The following is a 23,961-nucleotide window of genomic DNA, read 5'->3' as shown; positions in this document are numbered from 1 at the left end:
AGGTATCACTTCTGGGGCACAGGCCATGCACCCCTGATTTTCGCTGTACAGATCCGCATTGCTGGTGCATTATATTTAACAACTTTCCTAAAAAAAGGAAAAGACATGGATTCTGCAGGGTACCAAACCCGGTCATTCTAAAGGTACATGACATTTCTTCTTGGTCACTGTGTGCTCCAAGACACAGTTCAACTTCCAGGTTGTGAGGCAGGGCGGCCCATGATTTCAGGAAAAGGCCCCATTGGAATCACCCATGAGCTTGAATCTTGCTTGTGATTAAGGGATAGTTTAAATCCAAGCTGCCACGCAAAAGACTTTCAGCAGATTGCTTTACGTGGTGCATGTACATATACACTGCTTTTTGGGGGAAAGTGTGAATCTGGACTTGCAACAATATCCTCAAGCGTGCAACACGTCAAAGTCCATTTTAGAAGTATTTAAGAAACACGACCTAATTTTCATTTTGCATTGCGAGGTGCATTGACACATCAATTATGTTGATCGTAAGCATGTGCATGTTATATCCCACTATTGATACATTACAAAGAAAGTATGTTCAATGTAACCATGACATCTATTCCGAATCCCAGAGGCAAAGCACCCTAATCTTCTGTCTCAGGATAGTTGAATGCCATAGGGGTATAAAATGGCTTTTAATCAAGATGCACGTGCTTACAAAGCCGAACATTATAAATGCAGCCTTTTTCGAGCTGAAACCAAGTTGCTGTACGACCAGGTTGTGCAGTTTATGAATGGGGCCTAACCTTTTCAGAATAAATAGTGTCCTTTCTTATTAATTGTATACTATGCTTAGCTACTTGACGGACACAAATCTGTGCGTTTTTAATGAAGCCAGACAGAAATGTATGGAGATTGTGATCTAATCATTTGGTAAAAAATGTTTAATACATTTTAGCATTATATTTAAACAGCGCTATATGCTGATCAGTGTATCTTTAAGAATGCAAGAGTGCGTTAAGTCACTGTTGTTGATATTTTGCTGAATAATTTAGTCAGAGGGGAGACCAACTCCTGGGAGTTTTTATTTATAAACTGATGAAGAGATCAGAGTAGGTCCTTTAGGGTGATCGCTGGAAACAGGGGTGGACTGGAAACTAAAAGAGGCCCTGGAAATAATTTTAAAAGTGGCCCCATATGACACTTTTTCTGCAAGCCCAATGCTTTTCCTATGAGAAAATTTGGAATCACCACACAAAAGAGGCCCAGGGTGCAGAGGCCCACCAGGAAATAGGCCAGTCCACCCCTGGCTGGAAATGGCCGCTTGCAATGGTCTATCTAGCATCCTCTTCTGAAATTCGTCCCGCACAGCGTAGAAACAGGGATATTATTTAGGTAACCCTCTTGCCGCCTTCCATTGGCCTGTTTTTCTGTGTAAAGATTGGGATAGTATTCTATAAAGGTTACTGCCTCCTCAGAACCTTTAAACAAAATGGTACCTCTCACTGGTATTACAGGACTCCTGTTCGTTCCCCTTTGGTCAAAGACTCTAGGAAAGGGCCTTGTTTGCATAGTGCCTTAGAGCTGCAATGTAGTCGTTTAACTTTTCTGTCACGTCTGTATTTACTCTCAAACTTTAATAAATCTAGGTTTCCCATATCTGCAGTAGTCTTATCCTGAGCTCTAACAGCCTGGTGTCAAGCTCTTTGCAATTTGACCCTCTGTCTTTCATGAGTGCCGCTGAAAGGTTCTTTTGCCGTTATTTGCCCTCGGTTACCCGTTTCATAAACGTCTTCCAAAAACCTTCAAGGAATAAAGACATAGCCAAATGACCTTGAGTTAAATGCAGTGTAAAACTGCCTGGAGCACTGGTTTCCAAACTTTTACACCTCGAGTCCTCTTGAGTTAAAATAATGTTGTCAAGGACATTCCAACCCTTACTTCGATACCCAAGTTCAGGTACATCCGGGGAGCAAAGAATGCCCCACATCTATTATATTGTACCAAAATGTTAGATTGACTCGCCTATTTACCAAACATTATATAAGATCGACAATATAAAAACGGGACGCATAACTAATTATTAATTTAAATGTCAGCAAAGATGATGACTTGCGTCAAGGTGACTGCCGCCTAACCAAAGCTTTCACATTACCCTGCCAGGGTGTTTAAACCAATGTCTTATAACATAGGTCTAATGAAACGGCAAAGGAGAACCTCAGGCCATTCATTTGAGGATGGTACTATTGCCAAACTACTTTTCAAGGGTTCTTCTGTGAACCCCAGAAAATAGCATACATTACTGCTATACCTAAAGTCCACAAACCAGAGCTTTTGCATGGTTGGAAGCTTGCATGGCCAAATCCGTGCGGCACTTGCCTCCATGACTTGCCATTGTTCTTTGACTAACCCCAGCCCTCAAATCACAAACACATTGTATTCAATCACAGAGAGTAGGCAGATAGACAGCAACCCTGCAATGACATGGCTTTCAAATGTCTCTGTCCTCCATCAGGAGAAGAAAACTCTACAAGGAAGACAAAGGTAATTGAGACTACTTCTAATGTCTGGAACGTCCCTTATAAAACTCAACTGCATTGAATTACCAATGCAATGCAGGCTGAATGAAAGCATTGACCAGTTTAAATGCAAAACACACTGAGGCGGAGTGCCTTAATGCGTAACATAAACATTGATAAATTGGTCTACTTCACCCTCAATATTAAAGCCAGGGTACATGGAAGCAAGAAGTGCAGAGGAGTGTGTTTTAGAACATACATGATCTAACTAATTGCACCGAATTTAGCTACTCACGTAGGTTCAAAATAATTGTCGCCCCATCATCAAATCAGACATAAGGTTTATGGTTTACAGCTGTTCTTCAGTGGAATCGCGTGCATGAGGTTTTGAAGGGAAATCATTTTGTTTGTTTCACCAGTATCATGAGAGTATTTAATATTTTACTTTCGTAAAATGTAGCAACATAAAAAAAAGTGCTGTGTTTTAGCTGACATTAGAAAGTGCCTTCTGGCACTAATTTGATATACACTTTTTTGCATTGGTCGCATACAATGATTTAATCTACAATAAAATCATAAACATGTGCAAGGTGCCTGCTGCACAACTACCTGGCTGGATCACTTGGGCAGTCACCGGCCACACAAGTAACAGCGTGTTGTACTGCCTTTGTAAGATCGTTCTTCTCAAAGCAATATCTTAGCTGACACCTGGTTTTCACCTGGGAGATAGTGACCCTTTTCAAATGCGCTTCATTTTACGCTGAAACGTAGCCATGCAGGTATTTCTACCTCTCAGTCAGTCAGCGTTTCATGTTTCTATTTCCATTATCAAAGCCATGTCATTGTCCTCCACAGCTGCATAGAACTTGATGGCTGAAAATGACAATCTGGGTTGAATCAGTGTGTCTATTGTCCTACCTTGTATCCCCTGTGTATGTAGTCTGCATGGCAACATTCTCCCCATACGTCCTAAACAGTTCGGAACAGACCCCTCCTATGTTTTCTTTATCACATGAGCATACTATGAACAAGGTCTACTACAAGATGTACTACAGATAATGCTTAGCCTGGACAACCTCAACCAATGATACAACTGAGTAGGAATGATGAATTGTGTGGTGCCAAGTGGACAAGAATTAGAATCCTTTAACTCCCTTTAACTTCATTAATGTAAAGTGAATTGTTATTGCCTGAGATGACAGACTGGTTTCACTTTTCTGCATAAACTCAGTGCTTTTCAAACCCCTGCATAGCTGAACATGAGACATTCTAGCAGATATTACAATACCAAACCAGAGCTGGTGAAATCCACATGACCACTAGCATAATCGAGTACTTTTTAGGGGATGGGGCTAGCATTTGTGTGGCTCTTGACCCAGTGGCTGAGTGTCCCCTCTCATATACATAAGAGGTAGATAGCTCTGCTCTTATCAACAGTCACAGTCATTATATCACAGATATTATACATTATATCAATACTGTTTCGCTGTACAAAAAAATCTTTTATACAAAATAATTCAAGATTAAAAAGTGAAAATCAAAAATTGTTAGTTATCGCACAAAATATTAAATCCTAAAACACTGTATAAAAAACAGACAATTAAATGGTGACACAAATACCTAAATCAAATAGGATAATGTATGTACTTTTAACATTGATTGGTTATTGGCTATTCTAGGGGCATTTGCCATCTAAAAGTAGGTAGGGCCCCTTTTATTGGGGTACATGCTAAACCCTGGTTACTTCATATCAGGGTGGGGGAACTCGACATGTTTCAGTTCTCTTGTGTGGTTTTTGGAACTTTCTTCAGGAGGTATGTCACTATATACTTAGTGTCACAATAAAAAACAGTTTAGGCTGCAGTAGTATATAGTGATCTTTATCACTCCAGCTACTTTACATTTCCATTACCACTAAGCCACGGTTTCCCTATGCTTTAAATACACTGCCTATGCTTTAAATACACTGCAACACGTTACAAATAGAGCATTCACACTTTTCTACAGTTTCATGTCCTTACTCTTCCATACCCCTATCACCAACACACATACATAATTACACCCACATAACCCTCATACATATGCACTAAATCACACCATTATAACCACTGTTTTCCTCAAAATGTCATAATGTTCCTAATTATTCCATCACACTGCCACTCCCTTACTCACCAACACCATTAGTTCTCAACACAATCTAGTATCAATCGTTTAGCACCCTTTCCCAATTACAAATTTATTGTATACATCACAGTTATTGTTACTGCAATGCTTCTTGTAAAATCCAATATAGTTAAAATACGCCAACAGGTATCTAACTACTTTATGCATACCCATAATTGCAACACACTTCAAACAAACGTCCTATCACACTTACATAATATATCCATGCTACCACACACAAATATTCTGTAACATATATAGTCTTTAAATGCCAAAAACTGTATGTAAATACAGTATTTTTTTTAATCCACTATAGATTTTTCTCCAATCATTATTTCATGTTTATACAGCAACAGTGTACCATACACTAATGTTATAGCAAACATAGTACATAAAATGTGCCATTTACCAAGGTCAAAAAAGTAAATCTATATGTACAATCGTATGCAACTAAAGGTTTTAAACAATCTTATTTTGACACATCATACTGTTGTTTTTCCGCAGAAAAAGAAGCAAAGATTCCAGCTTTACCACCATATACAACTAATCATAACCAGTATTACCCCATTTTTTTCTTCACAAAGAAATAACTACAGATTCAAGAAGCACTATCCTCAATTGAACTACAATCATAAATACCATATGCATTCCAATTATATCATTCCACCACATTACAAATACTGTATACTTCCCCTATAGTACCTATAATTACTATCTTCAAATAAATGCTTTTGAAACTGATGAACCGCTCCTTGCGCAAGTTTTATAAAGATCCATACAGTGGTTTACGCTGTAGGCGCAAGCAAATTTATTTTTCCGTTATGTCTATTAGGATTTCTACATTTTCTAGATCCCCCACCCATACCTTTGCCCATCCTCACCAAAAGTGCACCAAATTTTCCAAAATCGTTCCAAGGTAAGAATATACTTTCTTTGCAAAGTTTGGTAAGGATGCGTGGCAGCGCGCCAATGTTATAAGCCGCACAACCAAAGTGTTCTCTCTATACATTCAGTAGCTTAAACATAAGTACAGGGCCGCTACCGCAAGCCGTGTAATAAACATACAACTTTGATATATGTAGCCAGTGGTGAGATTCTTGGGGGCATGGCCACTGGCCACAACCACCACAATACAATTCAACCATAGAAAGTGCCGGTTATAACGTTTACCAGAACTTTTCCGGATCTGCAAACTGGAGTTACATGATTTCCCTCCAGCCTAGAGCTGAAGGTATCTCAGGCCCCCAACCGGCATTAAACGGCTGGTATTTCGGGGATGGGTGGTAACAGCCCAAGGCCTGAGTTAAAGGCTGAGCGTAGCGAGGCATTTAATGAGGGCCCCTGGAATGTTACCATCCATGCCAGCTCTTGGAACAGGTAGTTAATGCTATTAGGACCCCTCCCATGGGCTGGGACATGGCTAATTTAAAGTATTTTCTTTCTGCGAACGGGTCGCCTCGCAGCGTCCCGTTCATGGAAAGAAAATACTATACAAACATGGCCGCCATGGAAAAAGGAAGGCAGGGCTCTATACGGAGCCCCTCTTCCATTTCCATGGTGGTCAAATGGGGCAGAGCAGAAGGAGCAGTGACAGCAGCTGCTGTGGCAGCACTTGCCACCGCTGCAATGAGGTAAGTGGGGAGGAGGGATTGAAGGAAAGGAAACGGAGGGGTAGGGGGAAGATGGTGGGTGGGCGAACCTGTCATCAGGTGGCTGGGAACAAGGGCTAGATCAGCAGTATCAGCCTGCATTCCTAACCTCCTAATCGGTTGCCCCCGGCAAGGTGCTAATTTCAAATCGTACCCTTTACACTTAGACACACAACGGTGTATTAGCAGTTTATAGCAGTTGTAAACCTAATCAAAATATACACTGACATAATGGGGTCAGATTACGGAAACTTTGCACCGGTGCAAGTGCAAAGTTTGCATGTTATTAGCACTAGGGCCAAATTTTCCCTATTTTTTAAAACACTGGGACACATTAAAAAACCATTGTACCTCGACAAGTGCGGTTTGGCATATTAAAGGCACAGCAGCAAAAATTGCCCTAGTGCAAAGAGGATGCATTTTCACTAAATATTTGCACCAGGCAAAGTTTGCCCTAATGCTCATATGGAATGGTATTAGCACTAGGGCAAACTTTGCCCCGATGCAAAAATGCACCAAAAATGTATCTTTTTAGCAATAGGGACATTTTAGCAATGGTGCTTTTAATATGCCAAACTGCACTTGTCGAGGTGCAATGGTTCTTTAATGTGTCCCAGTGTTTTTTAAAAATGGGGCAAACTTTGCCCTCGTGCTAAAACCGTGCAAACTTTGCACTTGCGCCGGTGAAAAGTTTCTGTAATATGGCCCATGGTGTCTAAAGAAAGGGTCCTTAATACTTGAGGAACCTATCTGAGAGTACTTTGGAGTGGACCTCAGCACCCTGTAACTTTATGGAGAAAACTCGTTTTATAAATTCGCATGAAGGATGGTAACAACAGAATAAATTGGTTCCTCAACTCCATTCTTATAGAATACTGTGTTTATGATTACTCTTAATTGTATTCATGCGCCAAGAAACCGAAAAGGAAGACACAAGAACTCCATTCTCGATGATCAATGGTTTTGTGTTATTGTTAACAATCGCCCTATGTGATGACAAGTGTTTCGACGGTACTTCTGTCTTTTTCAAATCGGGGCTTGAGTATTTACATCCATAAATCAAATAATTATATGACACAAACAGTAATGAGACAACCATGGATTAGGTAAAATGTCATAATGAAACGTCATCGATTTGGTTGGGTGAGAAAAGGGAGATAAAATAATATTGCAATTTTTCCAGTCATTGCATTATTCAATATATAACAAAATTAAATGTGCACAACCCAAAAGTTAAGTTTACGTTGAGGGATGGGTAAAGGGTAGGAAGGTTAAGGGTCTGCAAAGAAAGATACAAAGAAAAAACATCTTCATTACTAATTATATCAACAGATCTCATGACCTTTAGTTATGACATGTGGTTTGTTTGAATTTAGTTGGATTTGAGTTTACCCAATTTGTATTACTTTTCATGTTACCTAATCCATGTTTGTCTCATTACCGTTTGTGTCATATAATTATTTGATTTATGGTTGTAAATACTCAAGGCCTGATTTGATAAAGACAGAAGTACCATCGAAACACGTGTCATCACATAGGGCGATTGTTAACAATAACACAAAACCATTGATCACCGAGAATGGAGTTCTTGTGTCTTCTTTTTCGGTTTCTTGGTGCAAGAATACAATTAAGAGTAACCATAAACACAGTATTCTAATGAAAGTGTGTTTGCGTGCCTGTTGCATAGCCACATTTGTGTTTTATGATGTTCTTTTGTAAGCAGTACAACTCTATGCAAATTAGAAAAGGCCAGCAGCAATCCCTGAACTGGTGGTTGTCCTCGTTGAGTGTGGAGCAAAATGCTTGGTTCATAGGAAAGTGCGTTCACTGGAGCTGCATGGCCCCCTGCCAAAGTTAGCTAGAGTATGCTCAAATGCATACATTCAAAGCAGCTGCACACCTCAACACCCCGAGATAGTCCACGTGGGATGCAGACAATTCATGCCACACACCAAGTGCACAAAGATTGTGTGGCACCAACGTGATTCCGGGCATGATGGCAGTGTGCAGCAGGCTGCATGTAAGACTCACGTTGCATAGCCAGATTCAATTAATACATTATGTGCCGTGCCTAGTACATAAATAAGTCTTGAGAACGCTTTTGTCTTCTAGCCCCATACTTTTGGTCCAATTAATTGGCACATAATTAGAGAGAAAGCGGCTCTATTTTATGGTTATGGTTACTCCCGTGAAAAAGAGTCAATGCAATGTTTGTATTCATGTTTAGATAAGTTGACTAACTCGTGTGCTAGAAGGTGTGTACACTCTGGGGGTTGCAGAGTAAAGAATTGGGTTTTCCAAGGCTGAGAAATTCTGAAACATCGCCGGATGTTGTCTTTGGCTCCCCCAATGATGAAGCACACAATACCAAATCGTTTTCCTAACTTTGGGATCAGCGTTCCTTTTAAAGTCTGTTCTGTCTAGATTGACGTTGTAAAACCGCTCTCGTGAAAGCTGGCGCTTCTTTACATAAAGAAGAAACTTTCAATTACCCTGTGCTGAATTACTTACCGGTCGTGAAGCCCCGCTTATGCATTGTGCAAGTACGTGTCAGCAATCGACCAAGACTGCAAACGAATGCTAAACCTGGCAAAACACATTGAGTTACAAGTAATTGGGCATTAGATATGATTTGAGCTCTGTGTTTCCAACTGCGTGAACCATGCCCAAATCCCCTAACTTAGCCGACTTCTGGGGACGTATCTGCCTTATTGCATCAGTGCAACACCTACTTAAGATTTTGAAGACACTGAGCTGTGTTTGAGTGTTTCATTAATTTTTGTTTACTTTATAACCACCGAGAGAATTGTTCTTATTTCATAATTTGAGGTTTCATGATTCACTCATTTCCATTACGCCCTGAAGGATTGGCAAGAAAGGAGGAAGTGTAGAAAAGTAAAATTAAGTGTGAGACATTATTTTTGTTCTATTTCAAAATGACTCTACTTAAACATTTAAAATGAAAAGTTACAGTAAAGGTTGTTCAGTTATGTAACAGCTTTACACTCTGGCCTGTCTTTGTTACACACTGGCCCTTTTCAGTCGGTGGGGTTTATCATTTGTTGGACGAAAGATAAACCTATATAAATCAAGCTGAGTCTCATGACAATTGATAAAAATGTTTGGCTATAAAAATGCCCTCGTGAAAGATCTGGTTCAATGTGGGGGTTCTTATTCTGCACGTTCCCCCTCTTTTACCGTGGAGAATTGTAATGGCATGGCTTGGTCAAGGTTTTAATGAAGAAAGCTGCTGGGGGAAGTGCGTGATTTTATTTAGAGCAATTCCTACTTTTCACTCCAATGAAGTGGACTTATTCAATAATACCGTACCTTTCGCCAAATAACATCTATCTCCTGGAACACCGACTTATAGAACCTCCTGGACAAAGACTGGATCTGTGTTTCCAATCCTAACCTGGATCCCCTGCATTTAACCCTGTGTGCCCACTCTCTAAATGTCCAATGGTACCCATAAAATCCTATCCTTCTAGTTGATTCCATAATATTTAATTGTATTACTGTATCCCCCTTGTTGTACACTGCTCTGTTGACTCCCAGCTTGGTTTAGAACATCAAGTACACGAATACAGAGTCCTTCTTGCCTCTTATGGTCAATAAAATGTGGGGACATTGTTTGGTCTAAAACTTCTATGATCGCTGTGTATAAAATTGCCTAACCCATTACTGCGCGCTCAATACATATCAGGCATTATGTACAACTCCTCTGAAATTTTATGCACTGCTGACAATTAATCTTACCAATTCAAAAGCTTGCATGTTTAATTCTTATTTTGAATTTTGATCACTTAAAAGGTTTGGTGAAAACAATCAGTTTTTTCATGTATGGTGAGGTAACCAAAGCAATATAGATTTCATATCTTAACTCTGCTCTTTGCAGTGATATTTCATGTCTCAGAGGCAGACAATTCCCATATGAGGTTCAATATCTCATGAAGAGCTCCACTTGTGAAATCACGTTTGCATCATGGAGAGGAAGAGGGGAAAAGGCGCATCAGCCAATGTAAGAAAAAATGCAGCTAGGGATGACGTGGCAGAGTGTGAGGGAAAGAAAATAAAAGAAAATGTGTTCAGAAAAGAAGAGTGCAGAGATACAGTGAGAATGCAAAGAATGAAGACACTCTGGGTTTCATTACAAGTTTGGTGGTGCTGGAAAAAAGTGGAAGTTATTCCGTTATTGCTACTTTTCTACCGCAAGATCATTTTTGGTGAATTTACCACTGGCGGAATTACGGCACAGTAAATCCTCTGATTTTTGGAGGAAAAGTGGCAGATTAAAGCATCCTCTTTACCTCCAAAAAACAGTGCGTTCATTCCACCAGCGTTAAATCCAACAAAAACCTCCAAGGAAAGATGGTGTGGGAGTGGGATGTGAGTACACAGCAGAAACAGGAGCAGAACCCCGAAAAGTACTTGATCATAGCCTTACATCATAGCCTTTGAAAGAACCAGTGTTCCCTGTGCGATGTTCCTTTGGCAATGGTATGCAGCCCTTACGATTTATATTAAGGTAGGATATGACCGTATAGTGGGTGTGCTAGTGCCCTTTGGTCTGTTGCGTAGGCTAGCTGCGTTACCACCACTGGGTGGCAATACCCCAACGACCCCAAATTTAAAAATTTGGACTGAAAGTTAGTGTTGGTGACACGTGCACTGCCAAAAGTCAGATTCTCTTTGTACCATTAATTGTCAATAAGAAATAGTCACAAATTTCCTTTGAAGTTATGTTAGCTCGTTTAAACAAAGGCTCAGCCGACACGTGGTTCTACGCAGGGTCGATCTCAGGGCAATTGAATTTGCAAATATTTCGTATGCAGGCATTATGTCGACTGCATTCTAGAGACCTGCATTTAAGGTACATATTACATGTTACTGAAAAATGTAATTGCAAACAGTACATTTAAGAGGTAGTGGTGGAGGGGCGGTAGGGTTGTTGGGGATAAAAGTGGGGAAAGCAGAGGGTGTTGAGAGTCTCCCCCCACCCCCCGAAGGCCAGGTCAGGAGGGGGGAAATAGTGTCTACCAACCTAATAGCACATTTATATATTCCCATTTTTATAGCACTCACACAGCCTGCGGGCATCAAGGCGCTGTTACAGGAATAGTTTTTTTTGTTGCGCAATTGTTCTCTTTGTCTTAGTTGCGCATTTATAACGTGCTTAAATACCCAGAGGTTTCTAAGCGCGGTCTCGGGGATCGAACCCGTTTTGCTTTGTGTCTTCTTGCTTCCAAGGCGAACACGTTTCCGCTGAGCTATCCTCCCGGGACATGCAGGTCAGGACTGTGTAGATTGAGACAGACGCCTTAAAACAGTGCAATAGGCAGCCTGGTATTGCACCTTCTTCATAAAAGGAATCTCTAGTCATGGGACACATTTCTTTTTCACACATATTTCTTTTAAAAAAATTAAATTCACTGTAAAATCTGTTTTCATTATTTAAGGTATTTACATGACATGAGCCTAGCTTGGATCTCCATGGAGATCGTGCATCATAGCAGCAGGAGCGCCGCGAGCATGAGGTGCTGTACACAGCACAGTATGGAGCGTGGAGTCGCGTTGGGAACGGATTACAGAAAACCAAGATGTGTTGGAAGATGGGTGGTTAGGGGGAACATGTCATTGCAGCATTTCACTGTACAGCTGCGTTACACATACGTACATTACCCGATTCATTTAATTTGCCCAAAATCGTGTGATTTCTGGTCAAGTGCAGAATCCAAATGAAAGGACTAAAAGACGAGGTAGTAGTAGCGTGTCCAGACTCTTTTAACTGGGGTGGCCCAAGTGGGGCACTGACTTATGCAGGGGTGTAATGAAGTACGAGCGCACACACACAGACTGGTCATAGTTTAGGATAATGGGGTGGCACTTAGGGTGGTCAATCAGATTCCAGGGGTAGCACGTGCCAACCCCAGGTCACTCCCTGCACATGCAACTGCGAGGTAGCCCCAGATTACAAAGCTAGCAACTTTGACCGCAACTCTTCGCAATAAGTTTTCGATGCATGACGCGATCACCAAACCATTCTCAAATGGACACAGGTTGGGATGTGATGCAGCAAGAAAAAAGAACAGCAACAACCAGCAAAAGGGATCGAAAGTTCTCTAAAATGTAGTGCATAGCCAACGGCAGACCCGGGAATGGCCTGGGGGTGTGGTCATCCAAAAGCGCGCTTGTCAGGTCCTAAAACACTCTTACGTGCTGGTAGCACGGAGGAGACCTTCACCACCCGGGCACAAAATCTTGCATCCAACAGTGTGTATGTGTGTCTCTCAGTAATATTTCCATATTTCTTTATCATATGTCTTTTGCCTAATGTCTGAAGTATATAATACATCAGTGTAGCCAAAAGTACATTGAACTACATATGTGTCTAAGCAAACAAATGCATGCATGCCTGGGTCTGCGTTTCTATTATTACAGATTTTTCAATTAAGAAGAAACATTTTTTGCATTTATGATCGAACAAAAAGCCATGTTTATAACTATTAAAAACAGCAGCTGCATTTCACTTGGGTATTTTTGTTGGCGTTTCCATGCGCAAAGCCCTTCTGCACAGCAGCAGCCGCAATCCAATATCTGGGCGTGAACAGGGAGACACTCTGATGGACATGCCAGTGCCACCACTGTAAGCGTCCACCCTGCAGTACCATGAGTATGGTACATGCATACCGGTCAATGTACTCTGCACAAAATACTCCACTACATACAGCCAGGCTATGGCATTCTCTCCTGGTACTGCGGCCATCTGGTTTGTGCAGAGTTGCAAGATGAGCATACAGTGAACGTTCTGAATCAAAGGCCAATGCAACCATTTATGCTGCTTCTGGTGAACAGCCATTTTAGCTGCCAATCTCTTGGCAATGGCACCAGATTTTCTGCATGAAGGGCCAATATGGTGGCAACCCGTTGACCTCCTCTGTATTGTGGTGTAGGGGACAATCTAGCAAAACTTCCCTACCTGCATGTTTCTCTGGACAGTTCATACAGCAAGTTCCAACTATTTGAGTACAAAACCATGAACGATATTAAATCCAAATACCATTGATACCTTAAACCGGGAGTCTGCAACCTCAGCTTTCCTGATGTTTTGGACTTCAGCTCCCGTGATCCCTCACCTTTGACCATGCTGGCTAGGGTCGATGGGAGTTGTAGTTCAAAACCTTCTGAGAGCAATGTTTGCAGACCCCTCTGCTCCTAATAATTATGTTTCTTGCTACAACAGTTTTGTAGTTAAACGAGTGTCTCTGATCCTCGTCACAAAGCATACTGTACCTAACCATTAGCTGACGTATATATGAAGAGGAGGAATAGAATCTCACTGACCTTGAGTTTGTCATATCGATCACTTAAGGCAGCCACCTGATGGTCCCGATGCCGCCCCACTAATTTGCACAGAGCACAGATTAACTGGTCGTCAATCACACAGTACATGTTCACTTTCTCATCATCATGCTCCAAGCACATCAAACCCCGGATGTGCGAGTCTGGGATGGGTTCGATCAGGCGGTGGCCAGTGAAAGGCTTCTTGTTGGGGTGGGTGGCTTTCAAGCACTCGTCACAGTAGGACACCTCACAGGTGACGCAAGTCTTAACAGCCTCACGGGCCAAGTCCTGGTCGCAGAACTGGCAGAGCACCTTCTCGCAGGAGCTCATGCTGCTGTTCTTGTCAAAAGCTACGCGCTCGCGGCGGGTCTCGCTGGGAGAATTGGGCCCACTCACCGATGCCTTGTGGAAGCGGTCAATGATGTTCTGCAGGGTGACGTTGCGCTTCAGACCGTCTAAGCCACGCTGGCTGAGGGTGATGACATAACGGCAAGTGGGGCACTGGAAGGCGCTGATCGATTCCACCCCTTCGTTGGTTGCACAGTGGGAGACCAGGATACGGTGTGCACAGTTGAAGCAAAGGCTGTGGGCACAAGGCAGCAGAAGCGGATCCTCAAATAGCTCCAGGCAGATAGGGCAGGTCAATTCCGACTCCAGTGTTTCCATCTTCAGGCAAAGCTTTCTGGTGCCGTCAACGAAATCCAGGGATGATGATCAGCGACCTGCAAATGGAGAAGAAAAACGGGATTAAGCAAGGGAGTTTCAGCCAATGCTATTATGTTGTCATTTTTCACTACGGCCAATAATCCTTTCACAGCATGGAGACATTTAAGGGCAGATGACCGGAGTTTGCGACTAAACAAATGCTAAATTATTTGCAATGTTTTCCTAGGATTATATTCCATCTTCAATGCTTCAGTGAAGGGCGGTTATGATTGAAGCCAATGGGAGAAAACACTGACTGTAGTGTGCAACAGAAAATACGCAGCAACCCAAATAACCTACGCACGACGGTCTGGAGAAAAAAAGAATAAAGTGAATAATGCATTTATTTACATATGTAGAAGCAGTATAAGCAAACTTAAGAAGTGTTCTAAAAATTACTCAGCAAACATCTGTCGGCATAAATATCAGAAAGCAGAGTACTGCTTGTGTCTTGAGCAGAGTTAATACGAGCATAAAATGACAGTTTTTTTGCTTCTTCTTGTTTGAAAGCCAGCAAGTGCCGCCTAACAGTCTACCCCTTTGCCACCTTGAAGTTTTCCACCCCATCTTTTGCTACAGGTTTTGAGCTTTATCCACACATACATATTAAGGAATCGCACATGATAAGAATTCAAGGATCTTCGGCGACTTGTTTTGTTCCTTTATCCCCCAGAAACCGTGAGCACTGTTCGATTTCACCTAACTGATGAACAAGCCATTATGCTGTAAACCTATGTGCAAAATAAATTAGATGAGACTGCACCGCACTCCATGCACTGGTTCTGTCCAAACTGGACTACGGTAACGATACCCCAACAGCTGCCCCCTGCAAACCATAGAGTGCAGCAGCCAGACCCATCCTTCACCTGCCCACACACTCACACATACCCCCAGCTCCACTAGCTCCCTAGAGAATTACCTTCAAAGGACTCTGCATTGTATTCAGTCATCCACCTCAAAACCCCATCTTACCTTCACAGAAATCTGAAACCCATCACCCACACAAACACCAGACAAGCTACCCAGCACCTTCATTCCACTCTGCAGATGTACATGTACCAAAACACCAGCATTTAACCAGTGGGCACACCCTACCACTTCATATTCGTACTGCTCCCTCCAGCCCAGCCCACCTTCTGAAAAAGTCTCAAAACAGAACAAATTCCCCCACAGCTAATTCAGCCTCACCACCTCCCCTGCCGTCACCTGTCTGTCCTAATCTTGCTATCCGGTTCTGAAAGAATTTTGTAACCTTTGTTTCACCTCTCACCTTTTGAACTTTTGAACCTTGTAAGGTGCTCCGAGCCCTTCTGGCTAGCACCAGCGCTGAACTTAAAATAAAATTTAAATAAATAAAATAAATTAAGAGAGATCATCTGCTGGGATGCCAATATAAAGCTGATGTGTCACTAGAGGGAGGATAAAGTCCCACCAGTAGGCTGCTTGGGATGACATTTTCAAAGTGGTGGATAGAAGCGGTGCCATGGCCCTGGTTTTGCTCCACTTCTCTGCTGCCTTCCACCACAAGTTGTTGGGTGATTTACACTATCTGGAATTGGTTTGTCCACTTTTTAAAAGGTGATTTCTCCATGCTCACTTTTTCAGCCATACCTCGCCCCTTGAAATGTTGGGCCATACAGAGCTCCTCGCCCTCTATTCTACTCTTTTCAATATTCATATGCAGCCTCTGACTGCCCTGAAGAAGTCTTTTAGGTTGGCCTTTCACACCTATTCTGATAATACCTAGCTCCTCATTCAATTAGACGGACAGCTGGGTGCCACCGATTCTCACTTCAAAAAGGTGCACGTCAGGGATTGCAGGGTGGTTGCAGGGCAACTCACTCGGACTTGACCATACAGTTTGGCCATCTTCGATAGGCACCTGCCCCACCTCAGTAACCAATGTTAAAAATCAGGTTTTCATATTGTAAAGGTACTGGAGAATACGCCTTCAGATTATTACTCAGAGCTTAGCCACTAGAGTAGTCTAGACTGGACTATTAAATGGACTCTACCGTGGACCGTCGGAGCATCTCCTTGGGAAAGGTACGGGTTATTATTCTGAATGCACCAGCCTATTTGCTTTTCACTTTGTGGCGAGATACCATCACCCCGTACTAGTTAGAATTGCACAATCACCAGTGATAGTGTTCAACTGCTTTAGGCAAACAGGCCTGCCTTCTCTCTCATGTAGGCCAACATCTTACTTCCCTATCCAAACTCATCCCTTGACAGGCCAGGCACTTCTGAGGTTGCCTAGATTCCATCAAACTCATACAGGTGTACATACTGTCTCTGTTCTTGCCCTAAAGATGTAGAACTCACTTTCCGAGGAATTGGAAATTGCCCTGCACTTTTTTTTCGACATTAGCTTAAAATCTGACCCTTTAAAAGAGCGTTCAATGTTTACTGAATGTATGTTCACATAGGCCTTCTGGAATAGCACCAGAAAATCATTTAGGGTAGCAGCTAGCTCTACAAAACCAATAAACATCAACATAGCAGTCTGTGTGACCTCTGTGAAGTACTTCCTTACTAATTCATACATTTCCACAAGAGTCAACACGCATAAACTTGGCTACTGTAAAAGCATTGTGAGAGTTCATGAATTACTTTGGAGTAGCACGTGGATTCCGTTATAAACCTGCTCTCATTCGTATGGGGCACTCCGAACACAGTCGATAATCTCTTCTATCTTCCTAAACATTAGGACTTCAGAAGCAGAACAGAAACAATTGTCTTAAGCCGTCTAAAGACTTCGTTCAATCACCTAAACTAACAAATATCAATGAACTTTATCATGACTAATTCCATGTTTGTTAAATAAACTTTGCAAGTTACTTGTCTGAGCTTACCCCTTCCCCCACACCACAGTAAACACACTTTTTTCAGTAGCATAACAGAAAATGTGCAAGCCATGCCGAGGATTCACGAACTACCTTGCAGAAGCGCAGGCCATGCCACACTCACAGACCGGCCTCTGCCACCACACATGCACAATGCACAGGATGATTATGCTGCTATAGGGGCAGGGCACACTGGGGGAAAGATATGACCATGTTTTTTAATCAACCTTACATCTTTTACCCAGCATGGAAACAAAGAGGTGCACAAGATGCGGCCGCAACCTATGCCAATGTGGTCACTGTAAGTCTCTTCATAAACTGAGGTCACAAGCATGTTCATATTATGCTAGTAATAGTCACAGAAAATCAGTTTCAGGATTCACTCTGTGGCCACAACTTATGCAATTATGGTCACTGTAAATCACTTTCATAAAGATGCAGCCACAAACTATGCAAGTATGTTTATTGTAAATGACTTTCATGAAGTTTTCATGCCCCTCAGCACTCTGTTTAACACCCAAACTCATAATTTTGCACTTAGACACTGCAATACATTTAAGCATACACATATACAAACAATGTTTTGGTTGTATTTATCTTCTGTTTTTCTTACCTTCAAGTTTACATACAGCTGTATAAGAGATCCAGTCCAGGCATCTGAATCATGAAAAACCTCTCCACGTTGTCAAGAGTTAACATATGCTTTGGTTCTTTTTTTTTTTAAAGGAATTTTGGCTTGTTTCCTCTTTTTAAAGAAAGCAAGTCCAAATCCCCACACAAAAATACCCTAAACATGTGAAAACAACAACACTGTGTTATGGCATTGTGGGGCTGCTGCTAGTGTGCAAATGCCCCACATCTCGCAGCAGTGTAATTGGCCTGCAGCTTCAGGGGGTCTCCCTTGCCCTGTGGCCCTCTGGATCTTAGGGACTGCTTGGGCCTTTGTTACGCCAGTGACTTTCCTTTTTAGTTGCACATATTTATGTGCTAATAGCCTCATAAACCTTGGGAGGGGTCATTATCACTTAAAAAAAGACCCTTCCCAAATGTATAACCCGTTCATTTTCGGCAGGCAATAACTTGGGAGATGATCATTATCCTGCAATAATAACACCTCCTTCGATCAATGGAAGTCAAATGCAGATCATCAGATAAACCAGACAGTTGTACCTATGCCCTATAATTCTGGTTTGATATAGCTGGTTTAAAATCAAGCCGTATGGAGTACTCTACCAGGCTTTGGCGAAGCACTGCTGCTTGCAAATCAATGGAATTACTATATGCCTACAGCCTCTGCTCATTTGTTTTCTTGTAAGCATATAAGCTAAATTTAGATATCCCAGTAACTTGATGTGCAGTGGAAGAGATGAAGCATACAACTATACAAGGAAACACGTCTGAAGGTGAAAGATACAGTGCTCTTGGGTTTTCCTATACAGATCAAGCCTGATTCAAAACGATAGGCGACTCTCCCATGCATCCCCTGGGACAGAAAGCGACAGGACCTTGCAAAAGGTCTGCCCGGCCTGATCACTTCGGTTTCAAACCGGGAGTAGGAATCATTTCCTGGTCAGCTCTACCCGCCCTCGCATTGGCGCGGGTGCACGGAAAAGAGCTGCCCACTCCGCTTGGCCTCTGCTCTCGTCAAAGAACCATCTATGCTGCGGGTGGACAGGCCAGCGGAGCAGAAGCAAAAGCTATGCTTCACACTCGCCGGGCTGCACCTCTCCTCACAGTTGAATCAACTTTAGCTGTGTTGCCCCTGACCCGGCACAGATACAGTCGACACAGCTGCATACAGGAGCTGCACTGTACACCCCTTGTTTCATTGGTGTGAACTCTCGCCACCTACTCTTACAAAATGAAGAAAAGAAAATCACAGATCTCGGTTCATTAAGGGCGACGCGGGCCTCGTTCTCATTAGTGAGCATGGGAAGCTCGTACATTTGAACCCTCTCTGTTTTCCTCTGGTGAATATGCCGCTGCTGTCATAGTGACGGCAAAATTATATTTAGCGCACAAAGGGCTGTAGAAGAAGAGACAATTCAATGAGCAGAGATGGGGTCAGCCGTGAATTCATAGACTTTTGTGAGAAGAGCAGCAATTATGTTTGATCCAGAGATGCGCTCAGGAATGAAGACAATGCTGGGTGCCCTGTTATGAAAAAAATTGCAGAATTACAGCAGCTTCTCACAAAGGCAAAATTCAAGCTAACGAGTACGGAACCCAAATGGGTCACTTGCTCCGAGAACAGCAGGGTCGAGCCGGCTAATCCATATGCGGTGGTGCCCTCTTAAGAATGCCACATTCATCGGAGGAGGTGCCCCTATTTTGTGTAATTGCACTTGCTGGCATGGTCCAGTCCTATTAGCATGATGCGACCCAACAGCTTGCGCAGGAGAAGCCATTGCGTGCATCTGTTGACATGGGCAATCCCAACACTCTATCGGGCCCAGCAAGCAGGGGGTAGCGGCACATCTTTTCACCGCTGAACAGTGAGACCGATGGGCTAGGTCTATTCACTAAGGACAGAAGGAAAAAGGGTTTCACTGCATCAGTCAAATGGAATTTATATTGCACAAAGAGTAATGTTATGTACAGTGCATCAAATAGGATTTTCAGGCAGGACTATTTTTCTTACTACTTTTGGAAGCTGGGAGAAAAAGGGAATTTTAGAGAGTAAAAACGTAGTTCACATTCTCACTATCTTTTGTCAAGTAAAATGATTTGTTGTAATCCATACGTACATTGGCGTGGGGATTTCCTGTAAATGAGCACATGATTTGCATAGTTAATGCCACCGTAAGATCAGGAAACACATTCATGCAGCTCCTCTTTGTGAGATTTTATAGAGGTGCCACTGGTCAGGGTGCAGCAATGGAGCAGTGCAGGCGTCATCAAGTGGTGGGCACCTTCTGTCGCTGGCCTGATGTTAGCGAGTATGTTACGTAGAGCCTTAGCTACGGAACAGTCTTTACTTCAGAACTTTTATTATTATTATTATTATTATTTGGGTATTTATTCAGTGTGGATCATGCTTTGGGTAGCAACGGAGCGCTTTACAATCATAGGTGGAAGAACGCAGTGAGGAAAGCAGAGAAAAAGGGAGCGGTGGCTAACAGGTGAGGGCGAGGGTGGGCAATTGGGAGCAAGGGGCGGAGACAGTGGGAAGCCGCTCACCGAGTCTCAGCTATGGTGGGGAGTGCAGGCTGTGTAGACCTAGGTGAAAGGGAGATGCCATTTATTGAAGAGGAAGGTGTTGAGCTCTGCTCATTATTCGCACATCCAGAGTGTTTGAGTTCTTAGAGGGTCGTGACATTGATGCGCAGAAAGGGTTTTGCTATGAATGTTTCTACTGATAAGTGAGGGATATGGTTATGATGTTTGGAGAAAGTGAAATTCACCCTACTCTCTTTGGAAAAAAAACATTTGCATTTGGTTTATTTATGTCGTCCAGAGGGTCATCCACTCAAAACGAGTGGGGCACCCACACAGTAACAGCGTTACTGGAATTGGCGGCAGCACTGGCGATGGCTGCTACTATCCACGTGGGTAACTTTCGACTTCATCAGTTGATGTGCCATACATGCATGACACCAAAGGGCCGGGGGTGGGATTTCAGGGAGTGAGGACTTTATGGAAGAACCCCCCCACTTTCTGAAAAGTGTGGTGCATTTGTTCATGGGTGTGGATGACACTCGGTTAGCCACTGAGGTGCCGCAGCGTAGAGGGGCTCCTAGATTGGAGCAGGGCCTATGGATGTCTATGCGTATTCGAACCGCAAGGGCATAAACTCACCATGTTTTACATGGAGCTCCCATTGTTTTTAAGTTATGCGACTGGCCATGCTTTTCTAGGGTCCTATGTGATCTAGTCGAATCTTTTTCATCGAAGTAGATTTCGTCATATGTGATTATTTTTACAGGAAGATGTTGCCGTAAATGTATACAGGGGAGAAGCCCCGCAGCCACCCTACCCTTAATTCATTATTCTTCTAAACCCACCCCCCCCCCTCATACATTTGCGGCAAAATCAGAGGAAATAAATGCAACAAATATACTTTGACGAATTGTACTGCGATAAAAACTCCCTATCCCTTTTTCTAGTACCAGTGGTGCTACCAATAGAAATAATACCTATAATGCAGGCAATGATACCACTCTGATTAGGGAAGTGCTACCGCATTGGCAGCATGAGGCAATCTGTGTTCCATGTAGTGCATGTACAAATAAAAAGAAAGAAGCCACATTGCTTCAAGCGTCTAGTGACTATTGAGGATTTCTACTGAGAGAGCAGCCAGTACAGTTATAGCCAAACCATTCTTCCATGATGGTTTCTGTTGGTAACTGTGCCTTACCCATAACCCTCTTTAAACGCACAAAGCTGGCATTGGCATAGGGACCAGCATGGAAGCAGCCCACTCTTTGGGGGGACATGTGCTGCGAAAAAGGTTTCCTAGTTCCCCAGACATTTAGGCTGTTGATCAGGATCCATTAGAAATTGGCAGGTTTTTGATTGCTTTCCCCTGGCACTTCTCAGCTAAGCCTTGTTCAATTGCTCTCACTAACCTACAAGTCTCACCTGTCCCAAGCCCTTCTTGCATTTTGGATAAGGAGGCATTAAGTGAACTAGTCCAACTCACAGACCTAAGCTTCTGTTAGGTTCTGCCGTGCTCATCTGGTTAGCAGTCTCCACAACTCCTAGGGGCTCCTGAGCACATCTTAAGGCCATGACACATCCACAACGTGACTTCACGCAATAGGACCACCACACTAGCGACTCCCTCTATGAAAGTTCTACCTGACAATAAAGGAGTTCTCGCCGTTCAAATTTTCTTCCGATCAAATACTAAAAAACTATACATTCATCCCCATAATCTCCATCGCTCAGACATTTGCTTTCATATCTCTACATGTTGTGAGTTAACCCTGCATGTTTGTGGCTCCTGGACGTTTCCGACTCTTTCCCTTTTCTGCTCTCCTTGTTCCTGTTTTCTTTTCACCCCACATACCAGCCCATGGGTTGGGTCACAATTTACCCCTAAATGGACAAGGCTCAGCGCTTTGAGGCCACTACGGTGGTAATGTGTGCAGTATAAAAGACGAAAAACCTAACATATGAAGGATAATTCTGAAATAAATTGCATGCAATTGTGGCTAGAACATCTTGGGATTCCTCTGCGGGCAATGGAATTGAGGAAGAGCGATAGCCATTAATTATCCTGTGATGGCAGAGCCATGTCCACATGAACCTGGGAGATCTGCTCCTTCCTGTGCAGGTTCTGGTCCCATTGTGCACGGCAGTGCAGCAGTGTCCACTCTCTACCATTGCACATTGGGTGTAGGGTAGATTACTGAGCCCAACAACACTGCAATCAAGCAGGAAGATGAGCTCACAACTGAGCCCCTCTTGCTAGCAGAAGGACATACGCCAACAGACAAGGCAAAGAACCTGCACAGATGAGTCTGGAAGAAGACAGCACTGCCTCAGTGTTATTTGATGGAGCCCTATGTGAGGAATTCGACCATCCACATGGTGGGTGTGCGCTAACCTGGGCTTTTTTTTCAAATGTTATATGAAATTGAATGATGGTAGATCAACCTGTGGAATATGTGTGGGGCTAATCTGTACACGTTTTTCTATGCTCAACCCACGACATACACATAGACCTGTGTACACTGGGTGGACACAGCTTACAGGCGCAGTCCTCTCTTTCAGATTTAATTTGATTGTGACACCCAGAAGTACATCCAGGCATCTCAAAGGGGAGGGCAAAACCTTACTCCTGCCATGGCCTGCCTAAATATATATCAAAGGATCCATGGATCTGCCCTATCGTTTGTTGACCCGGCTTGTGGCAGTGACGCGTACTGATGAGACTTAATATAAGCAGGCCCATGAGCGGCCTGGTCGCAGGGTTAACAAAAGACAGGAAACCCCAACACTTTTGATATGCATCTGTGTCAATCTGAAGCCAGTTCCCGCCTCTTAGTATCAATGAGAGTCAGCAGCCATGTCTGGTACATGTGTTTACAGTAGGCAAGCCCTGCAGATGGACCCCATTCAGAGGGTAGGAGTTTGTGATTTGATGTAGACACAAAGTCTGTTTTCACCACAACTTCAAGGGAGTCATTAGAACTCAATTAATCAGGGCGCCTTTGATCCACAACAGGCGGGAAGATGGGTGGGACTTAGTAGTACATGTTTTCACCCCTTTACCTTTCCTGTTGCAAAGCACTTTGGTTATGACTTCATGCATAAAAGAAGATTGTTGATGGGGACCCAGGGTTGGTTCATTAAGTTAGGCTTAGCCTACACCAATCACTGTGGCCCATTTGACTTTAAAAGAGGGTTGAGCACCTCTTTTGGCAGATCATCTGAAGGCTTTGCAACCAGTAACAAGAACAACTCATTAGGACACTGGCAGACGGTACAGTCTGCCTTACAGCTTCCACCAGTGAAGGAAGGACAGGATTTCCATGAGGGAAGTAAGATCCCTTCCCTAAACATCTCCCAGTGAACAGAGGGAGAAACTGAATCCAGGCGGACCCTCCAAGCAGCTCTAGAACCGTTACCAAGCCAGCACACAGCGTGCTCTGCTAGGCTCTGCTGCAAGCTTCCTAAGTGGGAAGCTCCAGAGAGTCTCTGAACCAAACCACGGACAAGGCCGGTGACAGCAACACTCTCCTCAGCTTTGGGCCATCGGCCTTAAATGACGACATGAGCCCAGAAAAGAAGCTAGGAGTAGTGCACCGACAAGCATCAACCAGTTTCCAC

The 23,961-nt window shown here is 43.1% G+C and overlaps 1 protein-coding gene across 4 annotated transcripts in view; it reads right to left on the bottom strand.

Annotated features, from left to right (window-relative positions):
- MID1 (midline 1) overlaps positions 1-23,961 on the bottom strand; it is a 484,850-nt gene that overhangs the window by 313,063 nt on the left and 147,826 nt on the right. For all 4 annotated transcript variants that reach the window (XM_069640367.1, XM_069640365.1, XM_069640366.1 and 1 more), the window contains exon 2: positions 13,634-14,355. In XM_069640367.1, the coding sequence (XP_069496468.1) occupies positions 13,634-14,299 (666 nt within the window). In that variant the 5' untranslated portion in view covers positions 14,300-14,355. The remainder of the gene's footprint in view (positions 1-13,633; positions 14,356-23,961) is intronic.

Source organism: Ambystoma mexicanum, chromosome 7q (genome assembly GCF_040938575.1).
Source record: "Ambystoma mexicanum isolate Mex_15411 chromosome 7q, UKY_AmexF1_1, whole genome shotgun sequence".
NCBI lineage: Eukaryota > Metazoa > Chordata > Amphibia > Caudata > Ambystomatidae > Ambystoma > Ambystoma mexicanum.
The sequence above is the reverse complement of the archived record's forward strand: the minus strand, read 5'-3'. Positions and strand labels throughout refer to the sequence as shown.